The following is an 18,495-nucleotide window of genomic DNA, read 5'->3' on the forward strand; positions in this document are numbered from 1 at the left end:
AATATTTTTTAATAAAACATTTAATAAATATTAAAGATAAATAATTTTATATTAATAAATTATATATATATACACTTAAATAAAATTAATGATATATACATCCAACCGATTAATTATTGAGAATATACGCTGACACATGTATCAATAAGAAAAGACCCCTTCAAATCAAACATCAATGGAAAAAGAAAGCGCAGAACCCCCACGCTCATCTGCGCAGCTTGCTGGTCTAAAATCCAATTAATGCAAGACCAACGCCTTTAATGAGAGTTAAAAACAGGGGCAGGCGACAGTAACCAAAAATCATAAAGTGGGAGGTAATCAGGATCACCTGTATTCTACCGGTTGTTATAATTTTGTTTTAGCGTTATATGATAATTTTAATTTATTAATGTTAAAAATTAAAAAGAAATTATTTTAATATATTTTTTTTAAAAAGTTATTTTTAAAAAAATTATACATATAAAACACACACTTTAAGGCCCCAGGCCCCTCGATTTCCATGCTCTCTTAATTAGAATTGTCTTAATTAAGAGTGTGCTTGGCAGTGTGGTAGCGGTTGCTTTTCAAATAGCTTTTTGTGCCGAAATACATGTAAATGATGTTTTTTTATTTTTTAAAAATTAATTTTGACATCAGCACATCAAAACGATCCAAAAAGTACAAACCACACTCAATTTTAGCAAAAACAAAAAATTTTCAAAATTTAATGAAACGTAAGTACAAACACAATGTCAAACGGTGTCTAAGACCCCTCGATTGCTTCCGATTATCATGTCAGCTTGTAAGCCTGTGAATTGTGTGAAATAAATATCATACCGCCACAAAGCCAAAGAAAATATAGCTATTACGATGATGGTGGTTTAATAGTAAAAATTTAAAATTAAAAAGTTTATTTTTTATATATTTTTAAATTTAAATCATGTAATTATTAATATAATAGTTATCAAAAATTTACATGATTATTAATATAAACCAGTAAAATTGGTTAAAATATGCTAAAACAGGTCTATACATATTAATAATACACACACACATAGCTATCAGAACTAGCAGCTCAGAACACGATGTGAGTCATATTGATAGAGCTGCTGCGACGTATCAACGTCATCAATCTTGTGAAACAATCCAAATCATTTAAAAAATCTATAAAATAGAAGGACAATGAAGGGTGGTGTATCGTCAAGTTGAAAACTTCCCAAAGCTCCTTTGGCAAAACAGCTACAGCAAAGCTCTTTGACATTTTCTTTGTCAAGTCATTACACAAGGGAACAAGATTTTGTTCACTAATTCCAACCACTGGAGTAGAAACACGCTTACATGCGGCCCCGATCTGCTCACCTGCACTTCTTTCTGCCTCTCTTCACAAAAACGAGAATATTTAAATTATTTTGATTTCACAAAAACGAAAATCATCTAGCATGGAAGAATCAGAGGACCTAAGGGATCTTTTGCTTCTATAAAACATGCAGTAAACACAAGATGCAAACACAAGATCATAGCTTGTTTCATCAAGTTTATTTTTATCGTTAAATTTGGAAGGTAATCCATGTCAACTCTTTCAAAATCTTTGCTTTCCAGAAAAAAACATCCCACTTGTTGACATTTCTTTTTTAACTTCTAGTCTATAGAAGAAATAAAATTCGAGAGTACTTTCTTCTTGATTTCTTAATTTGCAAGTGAATTATCTCAAGTTTTTTTTTTTAATATTCTTCTCAGCTTTAGCAAGATCACGTGACTTCTATTTTGTCAATTTGATAAGAATCCTCATCTATATTAAGCATTCTAATGAGAGGATTGATATAAAATAAATGTCCATGAGTTACCTTTTCTTTCCCGGACTTGAAAACACCACATGACCTCTTCTAAAGAGATAAATATATCCCTTATAATTATCTAATGTGGAACCAGCACACAACATGGAACATCTCAAACCTTTCTCCATCGAGAACAAGCTTCATTATTTAGCTTGTATGCAATTAGTTCTAACAATGTTTATGGGCTAGATCGAGTTTAATAACTATGTAAGCATGCATTTAAATAGAAAAAAAAGTAAAAACACTTAATTGAAAAGGTAGGAAAAACAGAACACACCAATACAGGCACTTAAATAGAAAAAAATCAAAGTAGTGGAACCAGACTCAAGATTTGCTCAAGTAGAGGCACCAAAGTGTTCATTATAATACAAAATACAAGATACAAAAAGAAGAATCCCCAAGCCACTGCTTTCTGTATTTGGGCGAAATAATAAAGCAGTCTCTCTTAACCTCCCCAATCCGAAAAAAACCTAAAGACCCGATAACCACGCTATGTCTCAGGTTCCTTTTCTTTTCATTCTTTCAATTATTTACGCATTAACTGTAAACCTTGCTCCCTCTCTCTCTTCTCCATTTTTTTTCTTTCTGGATTGAACCCTAACGGATCGGGTTTTTTTGGTTATTATTGCGAAATTGAATTAATAGTTTTTGGATGCTAAGAGTCGGGTTTCGTTCATATTACGAATTGCTGAATTGAATTTTTTTAATTTGAGACTGTAAGTGGATTTCTTACTGTTATTATCGGTTTATTTATTCTTCAGGTGGATAGCAGAAATTCATCAGCAGCGAAGCGTGCAAGAACTGACGGTATGCATTTCTTTTTATATCTTTATTTTTCTAATAAGCGTTTTTCTTTTAAAGATTTGAGAACTTATACATACTCAATTGGCCATACTGCATGCATTTTCAATAGGTTCTGCTTTTGGTCTTGAAGTTGGAAATAAGTTGTGTGCGTTCTCGTGTAGGTAGTCGCAGGGAGGATGACTGGACTTGTCCAAGCTGCGGCAATGTCAACTTTTCATTCAGGACAACTTGTAATATGCGCAATTGTACCCAACCCAGGCCAGCTGATCATAATTCGGTTAGTTGTTACTGTACTGACCTGCTTTCCTTGTTTTAAAATGATGTTGGTGTGTTTGATGTATGTTCAGTTCTTCTGAAATTGGATTTAAGTGGATCTTGTAATTCCAAGAACCAAACCTTATAAACTGAGAGAAGATTGTCTGCATCTAGCAGCTAGTGTCAAGGCCATTAGTCACTTAGTTGAAAGAGGGTTGATTTAGGATTACGTTATTCACTTTTCCTCTTTATACTCTCATTTTTTTATGTTATTTGACTTTTCCTGCTGTTTGTTTTGGATTCTAATCAATATATTTGCTCCCCCCGGACACCAGAAATCTGCTGCCAAGCCCCTGCAAGCACCACAGGGTTACTCATCAGCTCCGTATTTAGGTTCTGGTGCACCTTCTTCAATGTATATGGGTGTGCCACCATATGGGCCCTCCCTCTTCAATGGATCCTCTATTCCTCCGTATGATGTTCCATTCACTGGGGGCTCAGCTTATCATTACAACTATGGTAGCCGCCTTTCTGGTGGCAGTCCATATAGACCGTTGCATATGTCAGGACCACCTCCTTACTCTGGTGGATCTATGATGGGAAATGGTATGTTCTTGTGTCTTTTCTCTTATTTGTTTCCTTAAAAATACTCATCATGTTCCAGGATTGTATTTTTGTTTCTTCTGCTTTCCCTATTTAATACTAGTATTTTTGGTTTTTACCATTTGTTACCAACTTTTCGTTCATGTTCCCTTGCTTTTCTTCCTGGTTTTTAATGTATTCTACTGTATTGTCTTCTGTTGTTATATTTGATAAATTGAACTTGTGGTGTCTTTTATTTCTAATTATTGTTTCTTTATTACCAACGGTCTCTCCAGATGCTCTCTATTGTAGGTTATGTATGTATGTCTGTCCTTTGAATGGTTAAGGTTGCATTTATGAGGTAATGACCTTTTTTCTTTAAATTTTCTGCAGGTGCGATGTATGCAATGCCCCCCCTAATGGACCGGTATGGATTGGGTATGCCAATGGGCCCTGCGGCTATGGTATGTTAGTAATTATTCTCACTGTTAGTCCGATAGGTCATGGAATTTATGAGACAGGTCCAGGGCTTTAAAATCGTGACTTTCACGTTATGCTTAATTGGTCCTTGCTTCATGTTCCTATCTGTTTGCATAAATGCAAAAAGTGCTCCTGTATATGTGCTCTTCTTTGTATTTTTAAGGGCTTCTCGTAGTTTGCTTTTATGTTTTTATATAACTTGATAGTTCATGTTTAAGTATACAACAGTCACTTTATTTATCTGCCAATTGGTGAGCATTTTGTGTTTATGCATGGAGCTATCTGTTTTTAGTAAAGAAAATAAATACACATTAAATACATGGTTCATTATGTTTTTAGATTCTAGAAATATTCCCTTGTGGATATGAAATTGATTTCATAAATGTATTCTATATCTTCCAGGGGCCGAGGCCAGGTTTTTTCCCAGACGATAAATCTCAGAAGCAGGGTTCAGGTTTGTCATCAATACGATGTGTATGGGAAACAGCTTGAAACTTATTTACCCTCTAACCTTGATCTTTACTTCTTATAATGCTCCTTTAGATCCGACGCGTGATAATGACTGGACATGCCCAAAATGTGGGAACATCAACTTCTCGTTTAGAACTTTTTGCAACATGAGAAAGTGCAATACACCAAAGCCAGGATCCCAGGTTTGTGCTACTTTCTTCTTAAAGATAGAAGAACCACTCTATTTTTTTCGTAGGCATTTTTCTGTCATGTAATCGGCCCTTATCTATTTACCATTTGGGACTCCAAACTTGGATAAGCTTAGATGATTATTTGGAAGTTCAAGTCATATCTTTTGTACAAGAATCTATATCGGTTTAGCTTGTACCTTTTTACAGTAATGGTAATCTGCCTAATTTGTAGTTTCCACTTTTGTTTAATACTAGTAAGTTGTCTAATTTTCAATATTTTCTTGTCATTACAGGCTGCTAAGTCTGACAAAAACTCCAGTAAGTCATCTTTAATCCTGCACATGGTGAGCTTCATGTTCTGAAATAATACTGACGAGTTTCATGCTTTTTTAGAACAAAAAATGCCGGAGGGAAGCTGGAAGTGTGAAAAATGCAACAATATAAACTACCCATTCCGGACTAAGTGCAATAGACAGAATTGCGGGGCTGAGAAACATTCTGAGTCGACAAAATCCCCTTCTCCAGAACCAGATGAGGTTGAACAGGTTTGTCATGTGATTCATCTAGATTGTATTTCCATTTCTTGTATGGAACTGTTATTTTCATTAATCACATATGTACTCTTCACAAATTCAATGACTATTAGTGAGAAGGATGTTTGGCTGGCCCGTCTCCCTTCTTTCTCCCTGCTCTCCCTCTCATCTGTTATCTTCTTGAAATGCACTTCACTAATTGTCAATTATCTCTCTCATGGAAACCAATGATTTACAATTGTCTACTGTTCCAGTGAGTTCTAGGACATGTTTGGGGTTTGAGAAGGTCCAGAGTTGTCGTCCAGCATTGCTCAATATGGGTGTCTGAAAGTCAGTCTTGTCGTCCTCATGTTGCAGCGGTTGTCGAGTAACCATACCTTCTCATGATGTCTGTCATGTTGTATTACCAGCGATGGTATTGTGGTCTACTGGTCTTTATGGATCATTTGATGCATTATGTGTCTGCCAGATTAATCTGGTTGAGATAATACAGGTTGGTTATGGTTTCTATCAGTTAGGCATTTGTACTTTTGGAATCATTCATCTATTCCAATGGGATGATACCATGAATTTAGAATACTGCAGTCTTCATATTTCTTTCTCATTTGATGAAATTGTGTCTATGCCATTGAAATTAATTGACAACTTAATTAGGTTCCTTTCCCTTCTAGTTGTGTGTGACTCGGTCTGGAGTTTGGACTCTTGATTTGTAAAATTAGAGTAGGGACTGTCAGGACTGGCATGTTTGAACCTGTGGGAAGGTTTTGGGTAGCTTTTTCTTTTTTTAATTTATTTAACACCCATTGTTTGACTGGCAAAAAAATTTAGAGCTGGTTGTGGTTTTGTGGATGGAAGGTATGTTTGCACTAGCAGTAGGTGCATAACTTTGTTTGGCCCCCTTTAGCCTGCAATTTCTTCGTTCAGAAGTGCGTGGTGACATTCTTATCTCCTTTTGTTCTGTCCTAGGAGACAGATTGTTTTTAGAATTGGCATGGGGTTGAACCACCTTAGCGGGATTGTTTTCCCTTATTTTAATGCCATTACTATTTAGTGGGTAAATCTCATTTTAGTGTGGATGGATGCACATTCCATCTTTTAGTGGAATTATGATTCCATCCTGTTTTCGGTGTCATTATTGTTCAGTGGATTACTCTCATTTTAGAATGGCTGGAATTCTGGAATGTGGTTCCCCTGCAGGATTGTTTCCTAAGCTCCCGTGGTTCCTTGATCTTCCACGCCCACTGTTCATGATGAATTCGAGGTCAGACCTGAAAAGAAAGGTTGTTCAACGTTGCTTCTGAGGAGAGGGATATTGGCGCTCCAGCCTGTGGTTGTTGGCTCCCAAACCCCTCACCATCGGTCCGAACCTCAGTGACCTGACTGTTTCACCTGTTTTTCGCTTTCCATTCTACGCGGTGCAGTTGCCTGCTTTGCACAAATTGAGTTTCCACCAACGGGTAGCTATTACTTTTAACATTAAAATGGAAAGAGGTGGAAAAATCCTATAAAATGGAAAGAGGTGATAAAACGATGGAGTTCACCTGATGAAGCATTTTGCGTGAGAGCAGAAAGCTAATCTAACAAAGGAGAAATCTCAGTTAATGTGAGATGTCGGGGCCCGACAGGACGAAGCTCTATTCAATGTGCCTCGTAGCTCGTCAAAATTTGATGTGATTGCCTAAAATCCAGCAAGTAACGAAGGAGAGATGAGGCATGGATGACAAATGACGTCGTGTTTTATCTTGTGAGGAATCAAATGGGCCTATACTCGAGCCCAAGCAAGTCGAGGCCCAAGGCCCAAGATCCTTAATTTCTCCATTCATGTTATTGTTTTTTTTTAATGATTTACTTTGTTGAATTTCTTGTTTTTTCTGTTGTTATTGTAATATCAATACAATGAAATATATCATTTTTGTGTACTTTTTTAAAATCATGTTATCTAGAAAAATATACAATAAAATACAAATGGTATTTTTTTTTAAAAAAAATCATCATAAAAAAAATCATTACAAATGGTAATATAAAACTTTAAGCTTTAATCCTTCTGCTCTCTACCGAACACGAACTTAAAAAGATGAAATGATCACGTGAAAGAATTCACTTCACCATATTCCTGCAGCTGTCGTGGAAATAATTTCTAAAATTTTTCATTTCTATTCTAAAATTATTTTTCTATAAAAAATTTAGAATAACGTTTTTTTTATAAAAGATATTTCGTGCAGCTGTTGTGGAAACAATTTCTAAAATTTTTATTCTTCATTTTCCAGTTCGGTATTGATTTAAAAAAATTAAAATTGATTAATCCAAACTAAACCTTCAAGAATAAATATAAAAGATATTACTTATAATATAATTTATTAAAATTTATTAAGAATAAATATTAAAGATATCCTATTTTTTTAAAAAAATTGTCATTAACATTAAACGTTTTTTTTTCAAACCTTAAAGATTTTTTTCCACCCTAGATTTCAAGATTGTTTGGCATTGCGGTCCAACCAACTTTTTACAAAATTTCAAATTTTTTTTTTTTGCTAAAATTAAATACAGTTTATACTTTCTGTATCGTTTTGATGTGCTGATATCAAAAATAATTTTTAAAAAATAAAAAAACATTATTAACATGCTTTTCAGCACGAAAAGCTATTTCAAAAACAACCGCAACCACACTTCCAAACAACCTCTCATGCGAACAAAAAGGTAGAACAACCCAAAGGTCAAAGGCTATGATGACAGGTTACCAACAGCCCCCCAAAAAACATCAGAGCCATGCAAGGCTGAAAGATAATTCATACCAGAAGTTCAGTACTTGCAATTTCCAGCATTATACAGCTCAAGAGATAAACTCACTGGCGCCTTGCCATGTCCATTAATGGAAGAAAAACAGTAGTTTAGATCCCGAGGGATTTTTAAAAGATGCTTCAAGGCAATCGCAGGTTGCAATTTAAGTTTTAGGTTCCTAGAAACTTTATTAACTTGGATCACGATGATCTTCAAATCAGTGTTCTATCCTTCACCGCGCCACATGTAAACTTCAGGTGAAATGTCATAGAACTTCGCAACCACCATGATCTGAATCCTTACAGCATGATCCAGGATGGTCAAGTTCCTGAAGAAAATGGAAAACACTAGTCAGATTACTACAGGCACTGAAGAAGTTTTGCAGCGATATGAAAACTTCACCATAACTGTGAGTCATATGACCTCCGGTTCTCCACGGTCATAATCCACTAATAGTTTTAAGGGCAGGCAAATTTCAAGTACTTGGGCACTCTCTCATTTGAGAGAGCGTGAGCCCTCCCGTCATTACAGCATGTGCTTGCAACATGCAGGACAGCACCTGGACTTTACTACCACATTGAATGATTTCAAATAATTTCCACCAAATCAGGATACTATAATATAACTTCCATATCCACAAGTGCTAAGGGTTTTAAGGAAGACTGCCTACCACATAATTACTGTAAATTTTTACAATGAGCACATGAAAGCATTATTTACCAACGCTAAATGTCAAACCAGATACTGACCTTCACTTAAAACCCTTAGCAGTCAGTTCATGTGACTGGAATAGAAGTCATTCCCGTTTGACGTTCTTAACAGCTGAAACTCTTGAAGGTAATTGCTACCATCAGTGCGTGAACTCAAGGTATGCACTTGAGGGTCATTTGACTGTTGCTCAGTCCTCCAGTACTCTGATGAAGCAAGTGGTGAGCTTTGGGGTACAGCGTGTAGCACAGACTGAGGCATGCTGGTGTGATTTGCATGCATGGGCTGTTCAAATGAAATGGATTGTGGCTCACATGAACCCCATGAATCGGTTGACAGAAGAGAGAGAGCACGGTGAAATTCTGGTGTTGCACGATGAAATTCTGGTGTTGCTTCTGCTTTGGAAGGAATGAGGGAGTAGTCCAAACCTGAAAAGTTTACATCCTGTTAAATTTAAGCATTGATTTTAAGAAGAGAATCATTCCAGACAAAAAAGAAAGGCCTAGCATAATAGTTCTTATCTCTATCCATGAAGATTTGCACTATTAACTGTCTTCATAAAGTGCAACGTTTCCAAAATCATATTTCATCCATATGACTTTAGAAACAGTCACAGTTAACCATCTACATATTCTTAAGATTCTTCTATAGTCATTAAGATCCTCTGACTTGCACCAATCAGCAAAAAACACATAAATATGTTCACTTTGCACTCAGCCACGCATTGTACATCTCTAATTTACAAAATTAAGCAGAGGCATGCTTAAATAAACTCGTAATTTTGTAAACCACCAGGAAAATTTAATTCTTCCTTTTTACAAGACCCCACAGGCTTTGCCACATTTACTTGTATTCATAATAGCCAAAATCAGTGATATATCTGTCAAATATCAGATTTGGCACCCCATGGATTGCACTGCTGAATTAGATATATCATGTGTATCTAACTATCATCCATGTATCTTCAAAACTTTCTGATACTTCCAGAAATATCACTGTACTTTGACTCTTGAACGAGGCTCCAACCATGTGTCACATTAGGATTAAATTAAGCCACCAGAGCAACCAATAGTCTTTGCTTATGCTGCAATCTTGTACATCCTTGTTGCATGTACATGGATGTATGTAGCTTTGGATCTATGTAAGAGTACCATAATACAAGAAATGTAGCAGGAAAACAAAGAGCAAATGAGCCTCATGACCAAGTGGACACAGACAGTGGACAAATCCTAAACTTCAGTGAGACAGAGACACAAGTGTTGGGAAAGCTATCATATACAATCTAGCAGCATTGAGGTTAAAAGTAACAAATTGTATCAATTAATATAATAAAAAAATCATATTCATTTCAAATCAAATAGCATAGTGCAACCTGAATAACAGAATATGTTGTACAACGTTTAATCAAGTTTATTGCATGTTAATTTTGTTATGCAAGGTTAATATTCACTTATTTATTTTACAGCAGTTACAATTAAGGCCCATCGTGCCTAGAATCCATCAGTTGAATATCTTACTTGCACGTGTGTCAAAAAAAAAAGAAGAAGAAGCAAAAGTGAATCAATTAATATATTCCAAAGTCCTTCAAGCAAAATTTTCATAATTTTACTACGAATTTTCCATCACTTTTTAAATGCTGATGTTGATAGGTTGATACTTGATTCAGAAGAAATTTCAGAGGGACACATTTTTTGGATCTTGATATATTCATCAGTCAATAAGAAAGCCTTGTTTCATATCCAATGATTGAAGCATTAACAACCTTACTTTTAGTTCTAATCTGCAGTCACAAGCCAACAACTTATGGCTTATCTCATTGGTTAAGAGCACATTCCAGGTCCATGACAAATGCCAAAGATGTATAGATATTGAACTCTCACTGAATAAATTGAAAAATTAAGAAATTTTTAAGGCGTTGATTTTAGGGTTACAGACAGGTGAAACTGGATGTTGTGAATTTCATGAAGAAAACAGTAAGTTTCCAAATTATCCACCATTTACAACACTAAAAATGGACTCACCTGGTGAATCTCACAAAGACATGCTGTGATGTTTATTCCTCTTCGTGTCTTTTTCATATGAAACAAGCTCTTGTTGGATCTTTGGTTAAATGTTACATTATTTTTTGTTCTATTATTGGCTACCAGAGCACATAGTTACTTGTTAGACATATCAAGGAAACCTTGCTAAGAAATCCAAGTAAAAATTTTATATGGCACTAACCAAATCATCAACATTTAGAAACTCAATGCAATAATTGTGAGGCTTGTTTCTCAAAATGAAGACAAAAAAAACCTTGGTTGAGAACCTCACCTGCAGTGCCCTTGGCCTTGGATGGTAAGAAGCCATTAGACTTATGATGGTGCTGAATAGCAATGCTATTTGTCAGATCAATGCCAGGCAAGTGGAGCCTCCTATCACTACCACCTATTTCTGCAGGCTTTGCTACATACTCTTTTGTTATTGTGAACTTGGAGGTGGATGTGCTTTCCCATGTCAAATTTGCACTGGGCCTGGAATGAACAAGTGGCGCCTTGTCCCAAACATGACTCATCTGTTGCCTCTCATCTGCATAGGTAAACAAAGATCATGTTTAGTTGCATGAATGGTTATCATGCAATACCAATTTACTTGCATGAACTTAAGTATCCCGGGTTGAAACAATATTTAGTCCCACATGTAAAGGGGACATATGAGATGTAGAGCTACCACAGGTTTATTTTGTTAAATAAAGCTAGCCAGGAATTCATTAAGGGAAAGCCTTTTGGGGGATTGATGAAGAAAAATTAAACAATCAATGGACACAATGGATTCTGTCACATACAGCATATCACAGGGTCACAAGATCCAGTAATATCCATAACTCACACAGAAGGTTCCAATGATAAAAGCAGGTTAGACATGCTAGGAGAAATCTTTGAAACTATAACACCACACTATGCTTATTTGTTAGTGATTTCAAAACCAAATAAATTAGGACATTAACTTGCCAGTGTCAGGTTACAATCAGAAAGAAATCTTCTTCTTCTTCTTTTCCTTTTGAATGCTCGATTAGAGGAAATTTCTATTTGGGAAAGATCGTTAAATTAATTTGAGACGTGAAGTTCATACAAAACTCACCAAAGGGGTCTCTTTCCTCCATTTGGTTTAGCCTCATTAAGGCAAAGGGAAATTTATAGCATAATCTATATAGCTTCATTTCAGAGTACATGGGAAGATTGAGAAACAACTAAAACAAAGATGAATGACAGTAACATATTCTATAAATCAGCTTCAAGAGAATAATCAAAGACTCAGTTCAATACCAATACCATATAATGATGAAGAAAGTCTTGAAGGATTCAAATGGACAGATCCTGGCTGTTTGCGGCGTCTTGCATTGTGATCAGAAAGTCGCCTGCGGCAGCTTTTCTTCTTTTCATCAAACTCTGACAGACCATGGAACCTTTGACATTCAAAATGCAGACATTGTCACACCAATCATATGCGCTGGGAATTATCATTACTATAATTACTAATTAAGGAAAATAGGCATCATCAATATATCACCCTAGATAACAACAATTAGCAACAAAACGAGTAGAAGATGACCCATTCTCATGCACTATCATCTTCCAAAAAACAACCATTCATTTCATTAGAAGCTTTACCTGCTACACTGCTGGCAAAACCTGCGTTCCAAACCAGCTACAGTGACCTTTGGGCACTTTGAATGGCTTTCACAAACTCTATGTTTGCGATGGTAATCTTTAGCTGATGAGAGGTCAAGGTTACAGCCTTCTACTTGACAGCGTGGTGCACGCTGACTATGATTATTGGACTTCAATTTCTTTGCTGGAGTAAAAGAAGGCACAGGAATAGGAGAAATTGATGAAGACTGAGCATTGCTCCCAGCACAAGCGTCTTCAAAGTATGTTCGTTTACCAAGCTTCAAACCAAGCAGCTGGTCACCTGAACCAACTGAAGCTTCAAGCATGGGAGAAGTATCAGTTGCCTTAGCCTTCACAAGTTCTTCCTTATTGTAATCTGATGGATTCGTTTTAGAGGCCTCCAAAGTGAATTTGGATGTTTTAACTTCCCCAGCTGATGAAGAATTGGTGGAAGCTGACTTCGAGCTCTTTGAGAAAGAAGCAAGTTCCAAGTCAGAGATAGATCCACGGCTTCTGCTTACACTTGCAGATGAATAGAAAAACCCAGAATCATTTCCTTTTTCTCCATCAGTTTCCAAATCTGTTAGGCCTAACTGCTTTGAATTTTCATTTGTTATTGCATTGAACATTATCAGGTTTTCCCAATCCCACTGCAAGTGGGGTTTGCCATTCCACTCCATCAGTGAGACAGAACTCATAGAATCACTTCACAAAGAGTACTTCTTCATGTAATCCACAAGCGATTAGAAACCAGATCCTGCAATCATCATGATATCAACGTTTCTATAACTTATGGAAAATAAGGAATCAAATTGCAAATTTAAACATGCAAAACTCAAAGGATACTAATATAGAACAGAATTGGAAAGGGTTCTGCAAAAATTGATAATATAAAAAGCACATGACCCCGAAAAAGTGAAGAACACAGCTGACCTTTAAATCTTGATGTATCTAAGTGCTAGCCATCTCTGTTTATGTAAATAGGAAAGCCAATCTTTATTCCCTTTACGAGAACAATATCCGATCTGCTTCTTCCCAATATTGCAAAATAGTCCCTCTTGATGCCTACAAATGCACTGAATCTCAAGCTCAGAGAATTCGAACAAAGCACCAGATAGCACTTTAACTAAACCAAGTAAAAGCAGTATCCACTAAAATAAAGGTCACTTTTTAACCCAGTATATTCCCTTGCAGAAATCAATCAATCTCCAAATCTACAAACACAAACATCCACCAATCAGTTCACAGATCTCAAGCACAGAAACTTAAAACCTCTTAACCTCGAGATGCTGACACAATAATCTCCCCTCCCTTCAAATCAAGGAAACTGAACACAAAAAACAATCCAATCCCTCTACTTTTATCCATATTTACCTCTCCTAGACCCAACCATGAACTCTCAGAGTGTTAACTAACAAAGTTGTCTCTCTCAAAATCACATCTTATCCAAGCACACCTAATAATTGCTCCTTAAAATCCTACAAGACTTTGTGGTCAAATTCCTCTAGGAAATTACCACTCATCATAAAAAACCCTCTTTCACTCCTTCTCTCTCTCCCTCTCTCTCTCTCTCTCTCTATATATATATATATATGTATGTATATATATCTCAGTTCTCTCTTTATATCTAACTTTTATTGAATGGACCTGGTTTCACCTTTTCGCCATCAACAAAAAGCAAGCAATAATTCACATTGAAGTTGTTTGGGCTAATCACAGTAAGTAGGCCCCTGAATACGAACCATACCGACTCGTCACCTAACGTGTTTAAGAGAATCTTACCCCCCCACCCCAACACATCCACTAATTCACTCAGAATAAAAACACAGAACAAAACAAACTAGACTTCGTACCTTGCAAAACAAAACAAAAAAAAGTAAAGGCCCCCCACTCTCAATCAATCCTATTTTTGGCGAAACGACACATCGTCTCGTAGCTTACTCTCCCAAGAACTCGACCAAAAAAAATGCACCACCACTGCTACAGCCGACATAAAAGAATGGTAGAAACAAAAGAAAAGGCACTCTGTAAAATTTATTTAAAAAAAAAAAAAAACTTTCTTTGAATGAAAAGTCCCCACTCTTAACTACTGAAAAAATGGGATTCCTCGTTTTTAGAAATTCCACAGCTCTTTAGTCTACATGAAGCCACAAACTTTAAATTTCCATTTACATAAATAAAGGGAAGACACGTGACATGAAGCTACGAAGAAGCTATCGCCGTAAAAACCCTTTTGTCTCTCTTCTATTATTGTGATATCCCGAAGCATCACAGAGGAAATAATGCTACAGATTTTCATTCCTTTTTTTTCTCAATTTGAAACTTGAAAGAGTGGAAAAAAAGAAAAAAGAAAGGAAGAAAAACTACTGGTACTACTACTTACCCTTCAGGGGAGGGAGAAACAGAAGGGATCTCTGTCAAAGAGCTGCCTGAGAACTTTATTTTTAATGCTGTTTGTGATTAATGAGAGAAGATGAGGAGGTGAGGGGCAGAAAATGAGGAGCTTGCTTCCTTGCTTTCATTACACCACTTGACTTCTTCTTGTTACTGTGTGAGGGAATAAATGCAGCAATTACAGTGAGTCTTTCCTTTCCTTTTTCTTTGTTTTTTTGGTTTTTTTGGGTGGTGGATTCTTGTTATGTTATTTTTGTGGAGGGGTTGATAATCGACACGTGGAAATGGGACGTACTAGTTTGCACAGACACGCCCTCTCTATGGACTCTTTTCTTTTGCTTTTTCAGTCCTGTTTTTTGGAAAATAAAGAAAAAACAAGGTTATTTTCTGCACTTCGTTTGCCATGTGCGTTGGATTAATTTTTTCAGTAAAATATTAATTACATAAAATCTCGACGTATTGTTATTAAATTTAAGTAAAACAAGCTTAAAAGTTCTGGAGATAAATGAATTAAATTATATGAAAGTTAATTTTATATAATTTTATTAAATTAGTAGATTTTTAAAATAATATATAAAAAAACTTGGGATAGCACAAGTTAACTTAAGCTACTAATAATGGTTATGAAAAAATAAATGAAAAATCAATAATAATAGATGAAATTAAAAATAAAAAACAGATTCATGTGCCTAAACTATTTATCTTTTTATTATTATTATTTTAAAGGGGTAAATAACTTTTTTTATATAAAAATTATATAAAATTTAATTTTATATTAACAAAGCATTATTTCAGATTTCAGCCACTAGCAACTGAAAAATTAAATGATGGTTTTTTAGTTTAAAATTCAAAATTTCAAGTATTTTTCATCTAAAAACATCATTTTACCATTTACAAACCATCTAATAACTCCAAAATATATGAAAATCACTGAAAAAATATAAAAAATAATCAAATTAAAAACATCTAGATAGAATCTGATTTCCTTTTTTTCATATACATTTTTTAAAAAAATATTATTAAATTTTTATTGTTAAATAAAATTCATTGATATTAAAAATAACAAGTTTTGTTGTTGAAAAGTGGCTAAATTTATGACTTTATCTCTCTTTGCTATTTTTCAGAAGAATTTCTCTTTTTTCTTTTGAATCAAGGAACTAAAAAATAAATAAAAAAAATTTGAATCAAAATAAAAAATTATCAAGAATTTGATATTTTCAAATCTAATTTCATGTCATAAAACCATTCAACCAGAAAACACAAAAATGAAAAAAGAAGAAGAAAAAGAAGAAGAAGAAGAAGATTTGAATTGTTTGTTTTCAGCAGCTTTTCATGTCATGAATGTAAAGCTATTAAATGCAGCTTGACGTGTGATATGATTAACTTATATGTTAATTTGAATTGATTTGATTTATTTTAAAAAATTAAAATAATATGGTTTTGAAAAGATATTTTTTAAAAATATTAAATTAGGATGGGTCTGAACCGGGTGTAAATGAGTTTCTTCACGAGTTTAAGTTTAGCTAGTTTAGACGTTCACTACTGCAAACATTTCTCCCTTTGCTTGGTAGCTCCTTTCCCGGTAAGGTTTGCCTGTTCATCTTCATGTAAAAAGAATTTACTGCTCCTCGAGTACAGCCGAAATGATGGTCAAATAAATAAATAATAGGAGGCGGCATTATTGTAAACAAGTTGGACTAGTTGACAATATGATACTAAGAACAAGTGGCTTGGTTCGATAATTAAAACCAACCTAAGATGTGATCGAAGTTTCAAGAAATAAAGTCGGTCCATTGGAGCTGGCAATGCTTTTTTTACAATAAAAAATGATAAACTTATTAATTTTACAATCGACTTGTTGATATTAAAATATAAAATCTTTTGTGGACGCAACTTGTTGATTATGGTTGGCACCTTTCATTTTCTTATTTAAAAACAAAAGGACGCACCTTACTAGATTAATAATATAAAAGCGTAGAACTGTTAATTAAAAAATAAAGTTAATTATAACCTAGTCCTCGTAGTTTAACCAACCAACCAATTAATCCTTATGTTTTTTAGAAATCAATATTTGAGTCCTGATCTCTCGATCTATTTATAGATCAATCCCTCTATCAATTCCATATTCCTTTTCAATTTATTTTTAATCTAGTAAATTTTTAAATTGAAGACGGTAAATTTGAATAAGTAAGATGGCCTTTTTGGTCAAGGGACTATTTAAATATTTTTAACCGGCCACAGGAAAAAAGTGTGGTATTTAAAAGATGCAAGATCTCGTCCATATGATTGGTTCAGGAGATCCACGTGAGGTCACTAGGTTATGTCTTCTAGTTTTTACTTCCTCTTTTACTGATTCATTTTTTTTTTTTAAAACAGAACGTGGCTCCTTGACCATGCTCAGCCGATAAAGATGTTCGGAGGATATTTCAGGGCTGTTTGTGTCAGGTGTAACCGGAATTTCACGAGATTTTGATTTTTTTTTTTTAATTTTAAATTAATTTTTTATTAATATTTTTATATCATTTGAAAGGGCTATTGTTGGAATAGATTTTTAAAAATAATAATAAAAATATTATTTTCATGTGTTTTTAAAATAAAAAATATTTTAAAAAATTATCGTTACTGTTGCCACACCCTCGAGAATCCTCCCCTGTATATTTGATTTTAATAAAAAATTGTCAACAGATAATTTGCATTTCAAATTTTCTTGGCAGACTTGCCACACACACCCACATGAACACATGCATGTGAACGGCAGCATGTGTCACTTAAAATTCCAAGGTTATTGAATTAAATATTTGAGGAAACCAAAGCTTTTAGAAATCACAATTGACACCACTCCTTTCGTTTTCACGTTTTTTCTCCTACTCTGAATAATAATTGATGCTTTGGCTTCTTGTTGAGTCAATTATTCACCAAAAAATATTTATTTTTTAACCTCTCCTGGAACTCGAACCAACGTTATAAAGTGAAAAAAAAACACCCACAGTTCTCAATCCAAGACTTTGAGAGCAGCTATGCTTGTTTTTTTATTGACGTGCTCTTAAAAAAAAAAGCTACAAATAGAGTTGCTTATAAATTATTCCACATAGTTCATCAAAACAATAAATAATAGATTTTGTGAAAAAGATACAGTATTGCTAATTCAACTTAATTTAACTCTTGACTCGCGTTTTGATTGACTTTATAATTTAACTCGAGTTAATTTAAATTAATAAAATTAACTCTAGTTAACTTAATCTAGTTTTTTTTCGCAACAGGAGGGAATAGAATGCCCTAAATTTTAAATTCATTTACCTAAAAGAAATAATAATAATAATAATAATTTGAAGTGTAACAAAGGACACAAATCCCACAAACATATTCACACATATGGCGGGCTTCATTATACTAATAAAATCCAAACAGTCAAAATTCAAACCTCCGCGCATATTCTTATCATTTATCGGAGTCATTAATCCCCACATAGTCAATCAAAGAAAAGAGACAGCAAGGCCGTGCCACCTGGACTATGTTTCATTGGCTAGCTTTCGAGTTAGACACCGTTTGACATTACGTTTGTACCTGTGTTTCATCAAATTTTGATTATTTTTTTTTATTAAAATTAAGTGTGATTTGTATTTTTTAAATTGTTTTGATGTACTAATATTAAAAATAATTTTTAAAAAATAAAAAAATATCACTAACATGTTTTTTAACACGAAAAACTATTTGAAAAACAATTGCTACTTTCAAATACGCTCAAGTCTCCATCTTCTCTCTAAGAAGCCCTCGCATTATTTCCCCATGGTGGGAATCGCTCTATGATTCTTGCGTAACAGTTTGTCAAAAGGAGAAAAGTCAAGCTATTTGATCT

At 34.5% G+C, this 18,495-nt stretch overlaps 2 protein-coding genes across 6 annotated transcripts; one reads left to right on the plus strand and one right to left on the minus strand.

Moving 5' to 3' along the window:
- The first annotated feature begins 2,182 nt into the window (after positions 1–2,182).
- Positions 2,183–7,028, plus strand: LOC118054507 (ranBP2-type zinc finger protein At1g67325). 3 transcript variants are annotated; one of them, XM_035066127.2, is made up of 10 exons: positions 2,185–2,315; positions 2,576–2,621; positions 2,780–2,895; positions 3,209–3,479; positions 3,849–3,919; positions 4,338–4,389; positions 4,479–4,588; positions 4,870–4,894; positions 4,970–5,121; positions 6,307–7,028. In XM_035066127.2, exons 1-10 carry the CDS (start codon positions 2,307–2,309, stop codon positions 6,358–6,360), a joined length of 906 nt encoding a protein of 301 aa, XP_034922018.1. In that variant the 5' UTR covers positions 2,185–2,306; the 3' UTR covers positions 6,361–7,028. The 3 variants fall into 3 exon arrangements, with proteins under 3 accessions (XP_073264076.1, XP_034922018.1, XP_034922019.1); XM_035066128.2 differs by lacking the exon at positions 6,307–7,028 and adding an exon at positions 5,364–5,713 and having other exon boundaries at positions 2,187–2,315; XM_073407975.1 differs by lacking the exon at positions 6,307–7,028 and having other exon boundaries at positions 2,183–2,315; positions 4,970–5,357.
- Positions 7,029–7,862: 834 nt separating this feature from the next.
- On the minus strand, positions 7,863–14,849 carry LOC118054508 (squamosa promoter-binding-like protein 2). Of its 3 annotated transcripts, none has more exons than XM_035066129.2 (7): positions 14,629–14,849; positions 13,179–13,310; positions 12,246–13,002; positions 11,901–12,040; positions 10,909–11,163; positions 8,637–9,023; positions 7,863–8,215 (listed from the first exon to the last, which is right to left on the minus strand). In XM_035066129.2, the coding sequence occupies exons 3-6, from the start codon at positions 12,941–12,943 to the stop codon at positions 8,659–8,661; spliced, it is 1,458 nt and encodes a 485-aa protein (XP_034922020.1). In that variant the 5' UTR covers positions 12,944–13,002; positions 13,179–13,310; positions 14,629–14,849; the 3' UTR covers positions 7,863–8,215; positions 8,637–8,658. The 3 variants fall into 3 exon arrangements, with proteins under 3 accessions (XP_034922020.1, XP_073264075.1, XP_034922022.1); XM_073407974.1 differs by having other exon boundaries at positions 13,179–13,459; XM_035066131.2 differs by lacking the exon at positions 14,629–14,849 and having other exon boundaries at positions 11,907–12,040; positions 13,179–14,550.
- Positions 14,850–18,495: the final 3,646 nt, after the last annotated feature.

Source organism: Populus alba, chromosome 3, assembly GCF_005239225.2.
Source record: "Populus alba chromosome 3, ASM523922v2, whole genome shotgun sequence".
In the NCBI taxonomy this organism is placed as follows: Eukaryota; Viridiplantae; Streptophyta; class Magnoliopsida; order Malpighiales; family Salicaceae; genus Populus; species Populus alba.